The sequence below is a fragment of the Orcinus orca genome, chromosome 1 (assembly GCF_937001465.1).
Source record: "Orcinus orca chromosome 1, mOrcOrc1.1, whole genome shotgun sequence".
Lineage (NCBI taxonomy): Eukaryota > Metazoa > Chordata > Mammalia > Artiodactyla > Delphinidae > Orcinus > Orcinus orca.
In genome coordinates, this window is record NC_064559.1 from 46,886,653 (window position 1) to 46,907,092 (window position 20,440).

Here is a 20,440-nt window from a genome sequence, read left to right on the forward strand (position 1 = left end):
TCTCTGGGAATTCCTTTAATGGGGAGTTTTCTGCAGGCAATATTTTCCTCTGCAATGTCTTTATCCTTTTATGTCACAACCAGTTTTTTCATCTACGTGGATAATTTGGCCTTCACTAAATTCCTCTGGCTGCATATCTAGATGCTGTTTGAATGGCAGCAGTATCAACATTCCATGGTCAGCTGTTTCTTCTATAACCCCTTTTATGTTCAATTTGAATTTCACTTACAGTGTTATCACTTTTCATTTCTTTGTGAACTTCCATCCTCGTTGGTTAATTTCCTCTTTTGATTGTTTATTTTTATAAATTGTCAAACTGTCATGTAGGATTATCACTAGGTGACAAGGAGGCACATAACTTCATGCTTGCTGTCTGTGAACTAAACAATAGATACACAGTGATCAGTCACTAATTCCACTTTGAAAGGAGTTGTGTGATTGATCACTGATTATTTACATAGTGATCTGTGGATTGAAGAACAAGCATCAAAGTTTGCATTCTGTGCAATTCCTTAATAATACAGTGGTACCTGAGATTTGAACTATGTTTTTGAGAGTTTATTTAAGTAAATTGTGGATCTCAATTTTTAAGTGTATAGTGAAAACATGCAAAGTGAAAACTGCCTATAATAATATAATTGATAAAAATCCTGAGTTGAATTGGGGAAAGGTATGAGTATATTAATCCTATTATTCTTGTCAAGTAGTCAGTAAATATTGTCTAAAGTTGAAATATGTAAATACAGTGATTCTAGCTTCTAAATGTTTCTCATAGTCACATTTTATTAATTTTAGAAGAATCTTTTAGGGACACTCCCCTGGTGAAGAAAATACAAACTTCAGCAGGTTTTTCTTATTTCCCTCCTTTTCTGTTAAGACCCTCAACCAGTAGGTGGAGATATTCTAGTCCAGTTTCATTGAAGCAACTACCCAACTTAAAGAACCTACTTCACTGGCTTATGGCCATGCATGCAGGGCCAACAGCATCAAATCTCATACCCTTTGGGCATTAACGTATTTCCCACTAAGGCCTGTCTTTTTATTCCTAATGCCCATGTTGTGGTCAGTGCAGCTTCACCTTCTACACTCAGCTATTCAGCTTTAGTACTTGAACATTTCTTTCCTCATTCTCAAGCTCAGCTATGTATTAAAAAGAATTTTAAAAATTTATACAACATTTCACTGTGTGTAGTAGACAGGAGGGAGGATTCTTGCATGTGCTTCATTATCACCTAGACTAGAGATACTGTGTCATGATCATTCATTAAAAAAATCTATTCAATAGTATGCCAGACTATAAAGTGCCTATTAGTTGAATCACTGTTGTACATCTGAAACTGACATAATTTTGTACATCAACCTATTTCAATAAAAAAGCACCTATTAAGAAATATTAAGAAATATGTGAGACCTATATGAGGAAACTGAATTCATAAAAGAAGATCTGAATTAATACATTGATGTAGTATTCCTAGATTGGAAGATTTAATTGGTAAAGATATCAATTCTCCCCAATTTAAGTTCTTCCAATTAAACTCTCAATGGAATTTTAAGGAAATTTTAAAGTTATCCAGAAGAGTAAACTTGAAAAAGTCATTAAGAAAATTTAGAAGAAAATAATTGAGGGGAGTGAACTGCTTAACCAAGTAGCAAGGCATGTTGCAAAGATAGAATGATTAAGATAATGGTTTTGAAGCAGGAAGTAGGTTTGTGGAACAAAGTAGAGGCTACACAACTGTATGTTTGTGTAGACACTTTTGAACTAATAAGCTGTATTTCAAGCAATTAAGGAAAGGATGAATATTTTAAAAGGTGATATGTAAGAAATTGGCTATTTGGGGGAACAAATACAGTTACATCCCTATTTCACATCATAAACAAGATTAGATTCCAGGTGGAGTAAATATCTAGACGTAATAAAAATAAAATTATAAGAGTACTGTTTTCAGAGACTCAAGATAGCCTTCTTAACCATACCTGAAATTTAGAAACTATGAAGAAAGAGACTAATAGATATAACTACATATATAAAGCTTAAAGTAAAAAGTACCATAAACAAAGTTAAAAGCCAAATGAAAGACGGGAGAAAAATGCTTACTGTGTATAACAGTGTATAAGGAGTCTCTTGGCTAATAAGACAACCAATAGAAAATGAACAAAGGGTATAAACAGACATTTCAAAAAAAGAAATAGCAATGGCTAATACAAAAAGATATTTATCCTCAATAATGAAACTTGAGATACCATTTTTTATCCACGCTATTGGCAAAATGTAAACTATTGATCATCTCCTATGTTAGAGTATTGTAGGAGTGTAAATCGGTGTCTTCAGTTTGATAGTAGCTATCAAAAATTAAATATCCATACCTTCGACCCATTGGGTCTGGCTTTAGGGATTTAATCCATAGAAATACAAGCATATGTACAAAAGACATGGGCATATAGCTGTTTATTGAAGCATTTTTTATACAGTGAAAAATTGAGTTCAACCTGCACATTCATCAATAGAGGAATAAATAAATAAATTTTAGCATATTCATTCTTTGGAATAGAATATGAGGAGCAAGTACTATGAAGTAAGTGTATAGGCTCTGGAGTCAGGTTGCCAGGTTCGAATTCTGGATCCATCATTTGCTAGTTGCATAACATAGGCTTACTTAACTTTTCTGGGCCTCAGTTTTCTCATCTATAAAATGGAAATAATTGAATCTGTTTCAGAGGGTTGTGTGATAAATAAAGTATATAGAACAGTGCTTAGAACATAAGTACTCAATAATACTAACTAATATTAAATTATCACTTTGCAGTTATTAAAAAGAATAAAATACATCTGTAAAATTCCAGCATGGAAAACCCCATAGTGATTTAAGTAAACAAATTTTAGGACAGTGTATGCATATGGCATGAGTGCCTATTTGTAAATGAAATTTTTCAGTGATATATGTGCATGTATTTCAGTGTGTGTGGATAAATCTGGAAGGATAAATGCCAATTGTAACAGTAATTATCTCTGGGGAGTGAGATTGGGTGGAGGGGAAACGGATTGTCAGATTTTCAAAGAAATATTTTCCTGTATTTTTTTTCCAAGCATGTATTGTATTTATAGCTAAAAAGTTTTTTTTTTCTTTTAAGGTTCCATACACTGTAAGGATAGTAGAATTTTTGATTAACTTTTATTTTACTTAAAAAAAAAAAAACCTGTGAAAAGTTGTGTTCTCTAAATGATGGGTGCTTTCTCTTGTTTTCCTTAGTGACTCACTGAGATTTTCCTTGCAGGAACATGCGTACCCAGCTGATGAACTCATGCCTTTGACCTGCAGAGGTCGAGTTAGAGGCCAAGAGCCAAGTCGGGGTGATGTTGATGATGCCTTGGGAAAGTGAGTATTAACAAAGGGATGGCATGGCATCTGAGAGTTCCCAAGTCTTAAGACATCTCAGAGGCAGTGTGCAGTTGTATATCTGGGGATTGGTTAAATTTCAAAGACTGCTTTAAGTATTACATTAAGTTCCTTTATTCCTTTCTGTTACCTTTTTTAAAATATTAATCAGTTTACCTCTTAGATCAGTGAAAAGTTGAGTAGTTTGTTAAGATGGATGTAACTTTTAGAATGTATTAAAGTCACTGATGTGTTATAAGATGTTGATGCTTTAGTATTTTTATTTGCTTTTAAAAGAGCTAATGAATATTTCTGTTCATTTTGAAAGATATGTAGTTATGCTGAACATAAATGTGATGTTAAGGCTTTTCAGGTTCTTTCAGTGTTTTACAAGTTACACGGTACTGTAGATGCATGGAAGTCCTAGTTAATGGAAGCTTCCAGTCAGTAGCATGTAGATATGTCTGCTTATACATTCATGGATAAGATATTCAGAATTCTAATGTATATCTTACTATACTTGTTTCTTAGATTTTCCCTGACACTGATTGATTCTTTGGACACTCTTGTGGTAGGTTTGATTCTTCTTGAATTATTTTATATATTTCTTAATATGTGCACTCAAGTATTACGAATATAATCGTTACACAGTAAGTCTGAAGTAGAAGCCTTCAGAATTTAAGATGATTTGATCTTTGCTTCTAAATAAATCTTTCACACTCTTGAATTGATAACGTCATGTGAATGTCAAGTGAAATTATGTAGAATCATGGAGATACTCAAATAATTTATAGGTATTGTCAGTTTATGTGATGGCCCCTTAATCAGGAAGGTTGTTTCCCTTTGGACAAGGAGGTTGATGATATTGGAAGAAAGTAATTCTAGAAGATGCCCTTGATATTCTTGTTCCAGAAAGACGTGCCACAATCATACTACAATTGTTAAATTAGAATTCTTATGTGTTATGTTCATTAAAAATTAAATTTTTTATCAGAAGTGATTTTTAGCACCAAGTGATCACTACTTGGCACTCCTTTTAAACCTCATGGGATACAAAATCATTTAAATTAATTCTAGTTGGGGACAGTTTGTGATGGCAGAGGGGAATGATTGAATTCCAGATGTCATGATTTCTAAAGGTAGTATCTTTCTAGTTCTTCACTCTCAGATCATTTATGGTATAAAAATTAGGCTTGTTTCAGGATTTTCCTTAAGGCATAGTTCTCAACTTTGAGTTAATGTCTGAAGTATTGATTAATATTTTTTTAAAAAGACAAAAAACCTTTGTGGTGGCAGAAATTTTTCAGAACCTGGCTTTTCTTCCCAGTATTGATTCTACATTCTTCTTTCACTGGGTGATTCTTTTTTCTTTTTCTTTTTTAACCAGAGACTGTCAACTATATCAGCACCTTGGAAATATTACCTGTGAAGTTTTAAAAAATATACTTCTCTCCCAAGTTACTCTGATTTAATTTTCCTGGAGTGGGACTGGGCATTATTATTTATTCCTCTAAAGCTTCTTCTTGCTTATAAAATTCAGCCATGGTTGAGAAGACCTTTTTTGTTGAGAAGACCGTGGTTGTTTAGACCTTTTTAGCTGTATCAGGGTTTTGAAAGTTGTGACTTCATTTTTCAGAGATTAAAGGAATGTGTGAACCATGTTATAATGGCTATGAGAATGAGAGAGAATATTGTGTACCTTATTTTTGGTTTAGTGGTCTTATTTTTGGTATAGTGTTCTGCTGTAATAGAAGAGAAAAAGATAAACAAGTATCCCAGGAGGCACAAATTACCACCCTGGGAGAAGCTAAGTGGTGTTATTTATTTATAAGTATAGCTGGATGATGCACATCAGCTCGATCTTGATATGGTAGGGTGAGCGAGGAGCAGTAGCTGTGTATTAGGAAAGACCATAGGTGGACTTAAGTTTGTTTCTCATACTGTCATCTTGGCTTTATCCTTATATACAGTAGGTTCTCCATCATCTCTCTGTAAGCTCTTACTGATTTTTATGAACATCGACCTCAGATATTCTCTGTGTTTTTAAAATTTTTATCAGAAATGAAGGAGAAAATGTGTTTCTAGGCTGCCTAACTTTCCTATATTTAGAAACCTATTGGTCTCTAACAGAGCAGCCATTATTATAAAGGTTCTGTTCTGCTTTGAAGTTATACCACTTCGACATTGGTTCTCAAAATATGATTCCAGCACCACCAGCATCAGCATCACTTGGCAGCTAGTTAGACATGCAAATTGTAGGGCCTCATCCCAGACATTATTGAATCAGAAAGTCTGGGAGTACGGCCCAGCAGTCTGTTTTTTTAACAAGCTTCCAGATGATTCTAACGTATGCTAAACTTTGAGAACCACTGTGTAATAATGCAGTGCTTTTTAAACTTCAGTGTACTACAAGTCATCTGGGGATCTTGCTAAAATAAAATGCAGATTGTGATCCAGTAGACTGAAAATGGGACCCAAGTACATGTGTTTCTAGTAAGTTGCCACTTGGTGGTGCTGTTGCTGCTGGTCCGTGGACCACACTTTCAGTAATGTTTGGTGTAACTTGAGTTCTAACTCCTTGTAGCCGGGAGTACCAAGAAGTGATCACCTAATATTGATATGTGACCTTGGCCAAATTATTTAGCTTCTCTGGGCCCCTGTTTTCACTTCAGAAGGACCTAGATTAGATATCTAAGATATCTATCAATAGATAGCTATTTAAACAGAAGTAGTAGAAGAAATTAAAGTAGTTTGGAAGTTGTTTCCTACGTTTAGAAGGAAAGTTATCTTGTACATTTTATCAATACAACTATTAATATTTCTAATTTACTTTGTGATCTTTTTTTTTTAGATGTTGGGTATAGGATTTTATTAATTAATTTTTGCTGTGTTGGGTCTTCGTTTCTGTGCAAGGGCTTTCTCTAGTTGTGGCAAGCGGGGGCCACTCTTCATCACGGTGCGCGGGCCTCTCACTATCGCGGCCTCTCTTGTTGTGGAGCACAGTCTCCAGACGCGCAGGCTCAGTATTTGTGGCTCACGGGCCTAGTTGCTCTGCGACATGTGGGATCCTCCCAGACCAGGGCTCGAACCTGTGTCCCCTGCATTAGCAGGCAGATTCTCAACCACTGCGCCACCAGGGAAGCCCCTGTGATCATTTTTTGATTTGTGGTTTGTTTATTTGAAAATCTTAGAGGACATATCACTTGGGACAGGATGCAACCTTATTGTTTTTATTTTGGTCATACCATAATATGTAAAGTAGAACTTCTCTTGTCAAGTTTGATCTTTCAATTTAAACTCTTGTTCATAATTCTAGCCATCTAGTTTCTATTGATTGTAATGAAGTCAAGCACTAAAACTTTAAATTTACCACTAAATTCAACATGGCCATGAAATCTACAGAAAGAAAGATATTGAACAAATTAAAGATAATGGGGGAAGGGAAGAGACCTGAATTTGTTCTTTGTTATCAGCTAGGTGCTTAAGAAACTCATCAGCTAATGGAGATGTTAGAATGAATTTTTAGCTAATTATGGACAAAGAACTCTCTTCCCATTTTTATTCTCCTTTGAAACAAATAGCGTTGGTACTATTCTTGGGAACAGTTCTCGGGAGATAGACTTTGGAAGAATAAAATGAACAAAATGATACTAAGAAGGGGTGTGTGTGTAAGGAGGGAGTAGAACAGTTGTGTTTCCTTCTAGAAGTGATAGAGGGCTGTGCGCATCTGCATTTGTGGCTGCAGAATTTACATGGACTTTGAGATTAAGAAGGGAAAGCACTCAGTTTAAAATCAGGTTTTGTATTATATTTTACTCAAGGCTTACCCTAAATTTTACTTGAATTTTAGTCAGACGCTCTTATGGAATGTTTAATACCTAAATTAGAATTTTTAGTGAAGTATCAAATCAAGTGAGAAAGCACTATAAAATATTATCAAACAAAAAGATTAAACAGTCAAGTAAAGGGAAACCACTTTTAATGGACCTGGGATCTAAGTAACATCTACTTGTGCAGCCTTAATTTAGACTGAAAAATTAAAGCAACCTGTGTAATGACAGTGACCCCCCCCCACCCCCCCCCACCCTCCCTTCATGGAGCTCATTGCAAGCATCCAGAGTTCTTAACTTAGGATTGTAGACCCTTATGGTAATAATGGTAATAATAGTAATGATATCAAGCACTTAACTAAGTCAGGTGCTCTACTAAAAGTACTTTACATACATTACCTCATTTAGGAAAACAAACCTATGAGAGTAGGTGTTCCCTCTTTTTGTAGATGAAGGAATAGGCTCAGAGATAGAAGTAAGAAGCACAATTCAAATCAGGGCTTGGTCTTGACCCCAACATTGCACTGCCTCCTTAGTTAGGGGCTGCGGCATCCATGGGGTGAAGACGGCAAGTGGTGTATGATTTAGGATCAGTTGAAGGATGTGCTTTCTTCTGAGACTAAGCAACTTTTTAAATGATGTTTGGTGAATAGGGCGGTTTTTGTTTTGTTTTGTTTTGACTTGGAAGCCAAATCCCAGTAGAGCTCACCTCTTGTAGCTCTAAGTCATGGATCATACACACCAGCTAACAGTTTGGATGATGATTGTTTTAAAGTCCTAGTGATATTTCAGTGTGCCTAAAAAAAGAAGTGTGTCTAAATAAAGATTCCTTGCAATATAAATAAGCATTTAATTTTTTTCAGTTTTCGATAGTATCACATTTTTATAATAGGTTTAAGAGAAAAGTTTTTTGTATGTGTTACTTTTTAGAGTCTTAAGGTATTAACTTGCTATTAGCAGCTCATTTTGAGGGTATTTCTCTATGTCTTGGTCAAAAAAGACTTTGTTTTCAATAATTTTCTTCTCCTAGGTATTAAATAAAACTAAAGAATTTGAAGATGCGGTGAGAAAAGTTTTAAGAGATGTTAATTTAGATAATGATGTAGTTGTATCAGTCTTTGAAACAAACATCAGAGTTCTTGGGTAAGTATGTGAGACACTAAAGCTCTAATTTTAATAACAGAAAAGCCAAGGGTACACTCTTTATTTCTTGATGGTAATAAAGCAAGAAATTTCTTATGTTTAAAAGATAAAAGTTGGGGTATTATAAAACACAGAGGCTGTGAGATGACCCTGCATTATATGAGGCACAGAGAGCAACAGGCTTTGGGAATAGTTGTAGACTCAAATCAAAGGCAATCTTTGTTTGTTGTTAAAAAATGACTGACTATAGGTTGAATATTTGAGTATTAGCTACGTCGCAGGTTTTTCGCCAGATTATCTAGTTTACTAACCTTAAGCAGCACCTCTTCAAGCCAAATGAAACTGAATTTATAGGATTACCTTTGAACTAAACAGTTTGAAATATTCTTGGAACACAGGAATTACAGGATTTATTAATTCACGTTTCAACATGTAGTTTTATATTTAATGGTTACTTTTGTGTTATTGTAACTCATTTCCTTTTTCAGACAAAGTGAATCTATTCTTCAGTTAAATTTAAGAAATAGCTTTGTAGTTTTTCACAGAGTGTATTAGTCTATTACATTTAATACAGAGTGGGGAGTTGTTTTTTTTTTAATGTTAGGCTAAGAGTCAGAGATTTCATGATACTATAATTAAATTTAAAATTTCTTAAAATCAAATCTGTTAAATTTGTTAAGATAAATGATTTCTAGGATGTTTTTTATTTTAAGAAAATTTAAGGTATTTAAGAATGCCAAACACTTTACAACAGATAAAACATCTGATTTTTATTTTTATTTTTTTTTAATACTGGCTATGTAATATGGTTTGCCACAAAATGAGTAGCCAGAGTTAGGGAAAAAGTTAAGTTCTTCTGTGATCTTTGCTTATGTACTCTAAATTGTTGATAATAAGATACCCACATCTTTTTAGGTGATGATGTTTAAGTATCTGTACAATGTGGCTAATGTTTCACCTCTGTGATTTTAGGGGTCTTTTGGGTGGACACTCATTGGCCATCATGCTGAAAGAAAAAGGCGAGTACATGCAGTGGTACAATGATGAACTTCTCCAAATGGCAAAGCAATTGGGTTACAAACTTTTACCAGCTTTCAATACTACCAGTGGCCTTCCTTATCCAAGAGTAAGTAATTCTGAAAAATATGGCAGTCTTTTTATCCTTCTTCACTATTGTAAAAAAATCAATTTTTGTGATCCAGCCATTGTTCCTCACCTGCTTGAGGCTGGAAAAAAAATTCTTCAAGCTATATAAGAAATTTATATTGACATTTCAGTTAGTTTGCATTTGAATGGTGTGAGAATTTAGATTAGTTAAAGCCTTTTATGTGTCATTGCATAACACAATAGATTATGCTGCAGAAGGAAGAAACAGATGCCAGACTGGAATTTGGGCACAGAATTATTTGTGCAGGAGATACGGTGGAAGCGTAAGAGTAGGTGTTAACTCTCCAGAGGAGAGGGTATAGAGAGAATATAGAACAGAGAGGAATGAGGAGGAAGTAGAGCAGTGAAAAGGAGATTGTTCGGAGACTGAGGAGGAGAACCACAAAGTAGTGTAAGGTATTATAAATTCCTAAAAAGAGAGTTTCAAAAGGAGATGTTCCAGCAAACATTAGGAGAATTAGGTGCAAACAGAGCCTTGAAGGATATAATGTGGCAGAATAAAGGGGGAAGAAGGATTCAAAGTAGGTGGAAGTATAGGACCATTCATTTTGAGATTTTCTCTATGTTGATAGTTAAAGAGAGTTGGCAGCAGAGTCAGTTGAGGGAGTTTTGTTGTTTTCTCCCCAAGAAAATTGTATATTTAAGGCAGAGGGAAAGAAGCCATTGAGATGGAAAGAATGCTCTCCTGGTATATTTCATTCTTTATTAACACTATTACTCTTTCCCTCTTATTCAGGCCAGACACCTCAGCCATTACCAAGCTCTATTAATTTTTTTCTCTTCTTACTGCTGCTATGCTTGTTGAAACTAATATAATTTTATTCCTAAGCTATTATAAATACCTATTTTACTCTTTCTGTCTGGTTTTTGCTTCAGAGACTTAAAAAATTAATCTTACTAAAACATAACTTTGATCAAATTACACTACTCTTAGAATTTTACTGACTCTGCCTGTTGCACTGAATGTCCTTTAGCTTTCAGGTTTCTTTATGGTTTGACAATAGACTTTCTTTCTGAAGTTCTTTCATATCCCATACTCCAATGAAATGAATGTCCCATTTCAGCCAGAATAATCTATTTGTGTTCCCCAAAGCACCTAGGGATTTTTTGTTTTTGTTTTTGTTTTCATTTCCATGCCTTTTGGCTTGCTGGAGTAACTTCTCTACCAAAATAAATAAGACTCAATTCCTCCATCAAGAAATCTCTGACTGGAGATCCAGCATGATATAGCGTGCTTTTCAAACGGGGAGGTCACAGCTCATTCGTTTACCCATTGATTTAGTGGATCGTGACCAACACCATTTTTTTTTTTTTTTAAGAAACAGACTAGTATTAAATTTCTTATTTAAATTTCTAGTTTGTGATATTTTTAAACAGCTCTTCTTTGAATATCCTTATATACATCTTTTTAACTTATTTCTCCCTTAGGATAAATTACTAGAAGAGGAAATAATAAGTCATAAAACAGGGAGAGCTTTTTAAGGCTTTGTGTACTTACTGATCAGTTGCTCTCCAGAAAGGTTCTACTTTTATACTTCCTGTGTTGTGTAAAAGTGCATGTGTCGTACTGCTGCCCACACTGTATATTATCATTCTTTTGCGAATTTAAGGAGGAAAAAAATGGAAACATGTTCTAATTTGAAATTTCTTTGCTTGTGTGGTTTAAAATTTGAAATTTCTTTGCTTATTAGTGTGGTTTAAACTTGTTAATCTTTTTGTTTTCTTAGCATATTAAAATTGAAAGCAAAGTTATTTTAAACCACCTGATGTTTATTTAATTAAATTTACTTTTAGTAAATATATTTAGTTTTTGTTATAAATGGAGGCACTGAATTTTGAAGAATCTGGCATGTCTTCACTTTTGCCATAACATGAGAAGCAGACAAGAAATTGAAACAGAAGCTACTAAGAGCACTATAGTAAAACAAAGAAAATTGTATTATTTTCATATCCTCTGAAGTATCAAGAAAATTTTTTTTTATGAAACTCAATTTATCTATTTTTATTTTTTTTAACATCTTTATTGGGGTATAATTGCTTTACAATGGTGTGTTAGTTTCTGCTTTATGACAAAGTGAATCAGTTATACATATACATATTTTACTATATCTCTTCCCTCTTGCATCTTCCTCCCTCCCACCTTCCCTATCCCACCCCTCCATGTGGTCACAAAGCACCGAGCTGATATCCCTGTGCTATGCGGCTGCTTCCCACTAGCTATCTACCTTACGTTTGGTAGTGTATATATGTCCATGCCTCTCTCTCGCTTTGTCACAGCTCACCCTTCCCACTCCCCATATCCTCAAGTCCATTCTCCAGTAGGTCTGTGTCTTTATTCCTGTCTTACCCCTAGGTTCTTCATGACATTTTTTTTTTCTTAAATTCCATATATATGTGTTAGCATATGGTATTTGTCTTTCTCTTTCTGACTTACTTCACTCTGTATGACAGACTCTAGGTCTATCCACCTCACTACAAATAGCTCAATTTCGTTTCTTTTTATGGCTGAGTAATATTCCATTGTATATATGTGCCACATCTTCTTTATCCATTCATCCGATGATGGACACTTAGGTTGTTTCCATCTCCAGGCTATTGTAAATAGAGCTGCAATGAACATTTTCGTACCTGACTCCTTTTGAATTATGGTTTTCTCAGGGTATATGCCCAGTAGTGGGATTGCTGGGTCGTATGGTAGTTCTATTTGTAGTTTTTTAAGGAACCTCCATACTGTTCTCCATAGTGGCTGTACCAATTCACATTCCCACCAGCAGTGCAGGAGTGTTCCCTTTTCTCCACACCCTCTCCAGCATTTATTGTTTCTAGATTTTTTGATGATGGCCATTCTGACTGGTGTGAGATGATATCTCATGGTAGTTTTGATTTGCATTTCCCTAATGATTAATGATGTTGAGCATTCTTTCATGTGTTTGTTGGCAATCTGTATATCTTCTTTGGAGAAATGTCTATTTAGGTCTTCTGCCCATTTTTGGATTGGGTTGTTTGTTTTTTTGTTATTGAGCTGCATGAGCTGCTTGTAAATTTTGGAAATTAATCCTTTGTCAGTTGCTTCATTTGCAAATATTTTCTCCCATTCTGAGGGTTGTCTTTTGGTCTTGTTTATGGTTTCCTTTGCTGTGCGAAAGCTTTGAAGTTTCTTTAGGTCCCATTTATTTATTTTTGTTTTTATTTCCATTTCTCTAGGAGGTGGGTCAAAAAGGATCTTGCTGTGATGTATGTCATAGTGTTCTGCCTATGTTTTCCTGTAAGAGTTTGATAGTGTCTGGCCTTACATTTAGGTCTTTAATCCATTTTGAGCTTATTTTTGTGTTTGGTGTTAGGGAGTGATCTAATCTCATACTTTTACATGTACCTGTCCAGTTTTCCCAGCACCACTTATTGAAGAGGCTGTCCTTTCTCCACTGTACACTCCTGCCTCCTTTATCAAAGATAAGGTGACCATATGTGCGTGGGTTTATCTCTGGGCTTTCTATCCTGTTCCATTGATCTATTTTTCTGTTTTTGTGCCAGTACCATACTGTCTTGATTACTGTAGCTTTATAGTATACTCTGAAGTTGGGGAGCCTGATTTCTCCAGCTCCGTTTTTTGTTCTTCAGATTGCTTTGGCTATTCGGGGTCTTTTGTGTTTCCATACAAATTGTGAAATATTTTGTTTTAGTTCTGTGAAAAATGCCAGTGGTAGTTTGATAGGGATTGCATTGAATCTGTAGATTGCTTTGGGTAGTAGAGTCATTTTCACAATGTTGATTCTTCTCAAGAAAATTTTAAAGATTACTTTTTTAGAAGAGGACTACAGGTAGAATATAACTGCCTTCCCATCCTTTCTTAAACACGCTTAGGAAATACTTCTTTTGCTCATGAAAATTTGTACAATCAACCTCTTGGATATGAATACATAATTGATAGCATTTGCATTAATGGGTTTAACTCAGAAGTGTTTGCTGGATAGAAATGCTACTGTAATTGTCAATAGTCATTTTTAAAACTCACATAAAACCTTAGAGCTAGTTTCTGGTCAGGTTGGTTTTGGTTAATCCAGGTTTATATTGTGGTATTATTTGGCCGGCTGAAAAAGTTTTCTTTGTGTTATTTGTTAGTCTATCAGCAAGGTAATATACTCTCTATTTCAAAATTATTTAAACCTGTAAATAAAATTTTAATCTCCTTTTAAATATATACTATAACTTAATTAGGTTTTTCTCTGTGAAAGACTATTTAATATAGTACTGCTTTTTCACAAATTCTCAATTAAACCTAATTTCTTTTAGGACTGGTATGGTTTCCTATTCTGGTACTAACTAGTTCAAACTGTCCAGAGAACAGGATTGTAATAGAAGGTATTTCCTCTGTGTAATTATTATAATGATATTGAATTTTGATATCATTGAGGAAGGAGCTAAGTGAAAACTTATTTATCCCATGAATATTACGTGCTTAGAATGTACTTCCCTAGATGTTAATTGGGTCACAGTGATCATCAGATAAAATTTCAGTGTTTAGTTATTTTATCAATTATTTTCATGACTTGATTAAAAGTCTTGTTTGAAAAATGGTTTCTTATCCAGAAGTCATTATGTCTTGATAATTGCTAATGATAATCTTCTGATTTTATTTAGATTAATTTAAAGTTTGGTATCAGAAAACCAGAAGCTCGGACAGGAACTGAAACAGATACCTGTACAGCTTGTGCAGGTACCTTGATCCTTGAGTTTGCTGCTTTAAGTCGATTCACGGGAGCAACGATATTTGAGGTTTGCTTTTCATAGTCTTTGATTTCCTGGGTATTGGGCATAACTAACTTTATAGCTTTTCTTCATTGATCAAGTATTAAGATAATGAACTGGATGATTTCTGTTATTTTAGTGAACTTTTTGTCTAAATTCCAGCACATAGTTTTTAATTTTGAAAAACATAGAAGTTATATTAAGTACAACTTTGCTTTTTATTCACGAACTATAAAGTAAATTTTTAGATTTATTCTTACAGAATGTTTTAGCCATATTACCTATATGAAATTTGATATCACAAATGTCTTACATGAAATACTATCTGTGTTTTATTGTTAGACTTCTAGATGGTCTATTTCATTTCTGAAAACTTCACTTATCTTCTAAAACATAGTGAAATTTTTGCACTTAAGTCTCATTGAGTTTGTTTTTTGCACTTAAGTCTCACCTGTAAGTTTGTTTACTCCAAGGGGAAATATTATTCATCATCCAAAGACTTAATATCCCCCAAATAGTTTGTTGTGGACTAGCTATGTCTTGCAGTTTTTATTTTAGCTAATTGTTTAACCATGTCATTGGAGTGCAATAGTAACAGCCAATTTTTAAAACATATAACTTAGAAGAATTTATTTTTTTTCTTTTTTTTTTTGCGGTACGTGGGCCTCTCACTGTTGTGGCCTCTCCCATTGCGGAGCACAGGCTCAGGACGCGCAGGCTCAGCAGCCATGGCTCACGGGCCCAGCCGCTCCGCAGCATGTGGGATCTTCCCGGACTGGGGCACAAACCCGTGTCCCCTGCATCGGCAGGCGGACTCTCAACCACTGCGCCACCAGGGAAGGCCTAGAAGAATTTTTTAAAATTCAGCAAATGGTACACATAGAACAATCAGAAATAGGGACTATATACTAGCATTAGAGACCTTGGATCTGAGTGTAAATAAAACAAGTTAAATGGTCTTTGTGTGGTTGTATGTTCAAAGTATCTTAAGGACAAGTTTATCTTGTTTGGTTTAATTTTTGTTCTATAACTTGCTGTGATATTTTCCCTTCATTTACAAAAATGTCATTTTTGCATACTTTCTAATTTAATTTGATCTACAGACTCTGAGATACTGATGCATCTACACGTGAGGAAAGTGAGGTTCAAAGATATTTGACTAAAGGGTGAATGAGTGGAACCAGAATTAGAATCCATGCCTTTCTGAATTCAAAGCCCAACCTTTTTTCACTGGGTTATTTTATATTTTAAAACTGTGATTTTTCTTTAACTTCTTGAATGTACAGTGATTTATTATGAGAGAAGCAACCTAATGCAGTTGACAGAGACTCAAGCTAATACAGGGCTGGTAAACTACAGTCTGAGGTGAAATCCAGCCACTGCCTGTTTTTGTAAATAAAGTTTTATTGGAACACAGCCACACTCATTTATTTATTTTTGTCTATGGCTGTATTTATGCTACAGTGGCAGAGTTGAGTAATTGTGACAGTGACTGAATGGCCCATAATGCCTGAAGTATTTACTGTCTGGCCCCTGTCAGAAAAAAGTTTGTTGACTTTTTGGTCTAATATATTGCTATATAAAGAGATCTGAATTCTCATATTAGTTGTCCTATTATTCGGTTTTAAACTTTTGTTAAATCTTTGATTTCACTGGGCCTCTTTCCTTAGCTATAAGATAGGAATAGGGAAATGTAATCTTTATGAAACTTTCCAGCTCTGAAATTATACCATTAAGTAAAGTTGCAGTCTGCCTTTGTTTAAAAAATTCAGCATAAATAGTCAAGAATTAAGACTATTTTACATCCTATTCTTCAATCTGCAGAGTGACAAATTGGTTTAATGATTTCTTTTATAGAAGTACTTCTGCAATGCTGAGTAGATTCATGCTCTGAAATTAATTTTAACTTAGAAACTCTTTTGTACATGTTCTTTGCTTTTGTTTTGTAACATCTTTTCATCCAAAGCCAAGAATTTGACCAGAAATAATTTTAATTTAGTGTCTAAGTGACAAAAATAAATGAAAAAAGAAGAGAAAAATATTATTATAAGGTTATAATTTTGGTATTGTCAAATGAATACTAGTTGATTTACTTACTCTTCACTAATGAAGTTGCTGGCTGTTTAAAATGTAGGATTTGAAATGTCTATTCTGTTTCAAAGATGGCATACCAACTTTGAAATTCTCTTCCAGTTTTGTAAATTAGAGTATCTAAGGAGATTTTTACTTTGCATTTGAAAGATAGAAATTGAGTCTGCCTGCTGATGCAGGGGATGTGGGTTCGTGCCCCGGTCTGGGAGGACCCCGCATGCCGCGGAGCGGCTGGGCCCGTGAGCCATGGCTGCTGGGCCTGCGCACCGCAAAAAAAAAAAATAAAAGATAGAAATTATTTTAATAAGTTAATTTAATTATGCCAGTTCTTTTTACTTTAATAATACATGTGTGTGAATGCAGACCTGTACTACAAGAGTAGATGAACAAGGATGGTCTCAAAGTGAGATCATTGGCACTAAAAAGCATTTTTAGAGTCATTCTTTTTAACTAAACTCAATTGGCTGAAAGAGCCAGTAGTTTTGACTTGCAAGGAAATTTAATGTATGTTATAAGTATCTTTGGAATTTTTCTTAATCCTTGAAATATACTATGGGCCTTTGATTTTTGTTTCTTTGTTTCCTGTTTGCCAAAGATATGCAGTTCTTCAAGTATACTTTTCTTTTTTTATTATAGGAATATGCAAGAAAAGCTCTTGATTTTCTCTGGGAGAAAAGACAGCGAAGTAGTAATTTAGTGGGCGTGACTATAAATATTCATACTGGAGATTGGGTACGAAAAGGTATGTAAGTTGGGCTTTTCAAATTAAGCCTTGTCATCCTCAAAATGGTTGGGAAATAAAGGATTTTTATTTGTTAAAATAGTCTTTATGACAGTATAAAGCATAGTTTCTCAACAAGATTGCTAGAATTTTAACCAGTGTAGCCAAATTTTCTTCCTTGGTGCCAAATAATAATAGCACACTTAATCTAGATGGCTAAGTGTACTATTTCATGCCTTATAGCATTATAGATGAAACAATAGAACTAATTTCTTTGAAGATTAGAGGATCAGAATACCTCAGCCATCTCATATCAAGGTGTAATTAAGTGGAAATCTGTATTTAATAATGTTATCACCAACCCTTATGTTTTTTCTTCCTACCTCCAGAAGTAGTATATAGCATGGTAGCTAAGAGCATAGACCCTGGATTCATATTGTTGGAATTGAAGCCATGTGATCTTGGGCAAGTTATTTAACCTCTGTGTGCCTCTGTATCTGTAAAATGAGGATAATAGTACTTACTTCATAGAGTTATTATGATTTTTGTTTTGTTTTTTTATATAATCTTTATTGGAGTATAGTTGATTTACAATGTTGTGTTAGTTTCTGCTATACATCAAAGTGAATCAGTTAGAATTATGATTAAATGAGTTAATGTAAAGAACTTATAACAGTGCCTGGCATATGCTACACTTACTATGAAGTAAGTGCTCACGATGTTAGTTCCTTTGATTAAGAATTTCACTTTTGGACATCTAGCCTGAGGAAACAATATAAAAGGTAGAAAATCATTTGTTCCCAAAGATGTTAATCACATAAAATTATTTGTAGTAGTGGAAAACTTGGAAACAGTCTAAGTGATCACCAGTAAAGAATAACATCAGTGTTTGAGAATTATTTCGCATCAGTGTTGAAACAGTAAGTTTTTAAATTGAATTGGATCGGGGACAAAGCATATAACAATGTTTTATGAACAAACAGGATGTAAGATCATATAAAAAATATTTTATCTTTATAAGACACTCCTATAAAACAGGCATAGACAAATGGAAATATACTAGACTATTCCTAATGAGATTTGATTGTCTAATTTACACATTTCTCTGTTTTCCTAAAGGCTTATGTTATATATAAAATAAATAACTGCATATATTTAAATGAATGAAAATGATATAAATATTAATTTGAACATATTAAAATAAAATTATTGCCTCTATTCAGTAATAGAGGCAATATTGTCTAAAATTTTTCAAAGTGTTATCTAAATGGTCCCTTCCTGAAACTGATCTGGATCCTGGCTTCAGAATTTTATAATTTCTTTTGTTAATTCTTATTTCACTCTCCTCATTGGCCCATGCATGGCCTATTTTATTTAGTCATTTTTAATAATGTAGTAACCACCCACAGATGGACCATCCATTATAAAAGCAACTAACTTGATAACATACTACTTCTGCATATGGTCCTTGACTCTCCATACCTCTGTAATCTCATACCTCTGTCTCTAACTGAAATAACCATCATTCTGATATTGTATTGATCATTCCCTTGCTTTCCTTTTAGTACAGTTTTATTGCATCTATATGTATTCCTTAAAAATATATTTTTTGTTTTGTTTTTAACTTATAAAACGGCATCATGTCGTATGAGACATTTTGAGACTTTTCACTTAAAATTACATTGCTACAATTCTTGCACATTGTTGCATGTAGTTCTTTCTTTTTGACTGCTGCATAATATTTTATTGTGTGAATAAACCATTATTTATGAGCATTTAGATTGTTTCTACGATTTTACTCTTGTGAACCCTAGTGCCATGAATATTTTTGTTTCTTCTGTTATACATGTATAAAAGTTTCTTTTGTCTGTATATCTAGGAGTAGAATTTTTAGGTCATAGGATAAGTTAAAGTTCAACTTCAGGAGACATGTCAAATTGTTTTCTAAAGTTGTTTCACCACTTTACACTTTCACCTGCAACATAAAAGAGATCCTGTGGATCAGCATCCTCTCCCAACACTTTGCATTGTCATACTCAAAGATTTTGCCAATCAGATGGGTGTACAAATGATTTCCCATAGTGGTTAGATTTGTATTTCTTTGATCACCAATGATGTTGAACACTTCTTCGTATTTATTGGCTATATATGTTTCCTTTTTTTTTTTTAATGTGGATGTTCTTATATATTGTCCATTTTCTATTGGGTTACTTGTGCTTTTAAAAAATATTATTGATATTATATGATACTTATGATCTATGTGATACCTATACCTTTGAAATTTATTAAGGTTATCATTTTGCCCTAGAACATGGTCAGCTTTCACTTGTGCTTAAGAAAAAATATATATATTTTCTAATTTTTGGTTATAAAATTCTATATATGTCAGTTTGTTCAGTTAATAATGCTGTGCAGGTCCTTGCTGATTTTCTGTTTGCTTGACATATCAAGAATTAAAGAAGGTGGATAAAATTTCTGATAATGATTGTGGACCTATTAGTATCTCCTTTTAGTTGTATTTTTGCTTTATACATTGGGTGCATTCATTTAAAATTGCTGTCTCTTCTTAGTTGAACCTTTCATCATTATGCAGTGACCATCTCTAATAATACTGTGTTAAAGTCAATTTTATATGTTGGTAGTGCAGCTACACTGGCTTTATTTTGCTTAATATTTGCCTGATAAGTCTTTTTCTGTCCTTTTACTTTCAATTTTTGCAGGGGCTCATGCCATAAGTGTAACTTCTGTAAAATTTATAGATTTTACAGATTCACTGACAAAAATCCATTTGTCAGTCTTTGTCTTTTAATTGGTAAATTTAGTCCATTCTTGTTTATTGGTATTTTAAATATATTTGGGTTTATTTATACTACCTTATTATTTCAGTGTGTCTCACCTTTTCTGTTTCCTTTTAATCCTTTTGTTTTTAATTGAAAGCTATATTTACCTTCTAGTGAGACATGAACTTTAGCATGCTCTCCCATCCTTTTGTTTCCTTCTGTTCAAACCCTCATCCTCTGTTATGTTGATATCATATAGATATTTAGTTCTTTTTGATTATGAATGTTTTCTTTTTTTTCTTTTGCTCTTAGTGCTGCCCCCTCCCTCTTTCTTTAAAGATAATAAACTTTAACAAGGTGTTTTGTCACCTGTACTTTGTATATTTCTTGCAACATCTCTTAGATTTGCCTCTCTTCTTATATAAGTATTTATCCCAAACTGTTCTCAGTAGCTTTTAATAGCTTCTGAGGCCTTACATGTCTAACAATAATTTTATTATGCTTTCATATTTGAGAGACTGTTAGGCTGTAAATAATTTTCTGTTCAAGTTCTTTTCTTTCAAGTCTTTGAAAATATAACTGTAT

At 33.8% G+C, this 20,440-nt stretch overlaps 1 protein-coding gene across 5 annotated transcripts in view; it reads left to right on the forward strand.

Annotated features, from left to right (window-relative positions):
* The window catches only part of EDEM3 (ER degradation enhancing alpha-mannosidase like protein 3), a 97,937-nt gene that overhangs the window by 14,954 nt on the left and 62,543 nt on the right, over positions 1-20,440 (forward strand). For all 5 annotated transcript variants that reach the window (XM_049700572.1, XM_004275225.3, XM_049700544.1 and 2 more), the window contains exons 3-8: positions 3,277-3,377; positions 3,909-3,948; positions 8,238-8,350; positions 9,323-9,476; positions 14,156-14,290; positions 16,991-17,096. In XM_049700572.1, coding sequence (XP_049556529.1) covers positions 3,277-3,377; positions 3,909-3,948; positions 8,238-8,350; positions 9,323-9,476; positions 14,156-14,290; positions 16,991-17,096 — 649 coding nt within the window. The remainder of the gene's footprint in view (positions 1-3,276; positions 3,378-3,908; positions 3,949-8,237; positions 8,351-9,322; positions 9,477-14,155; positions 14,291-16,990; positions 17,097-20,440) is intronic.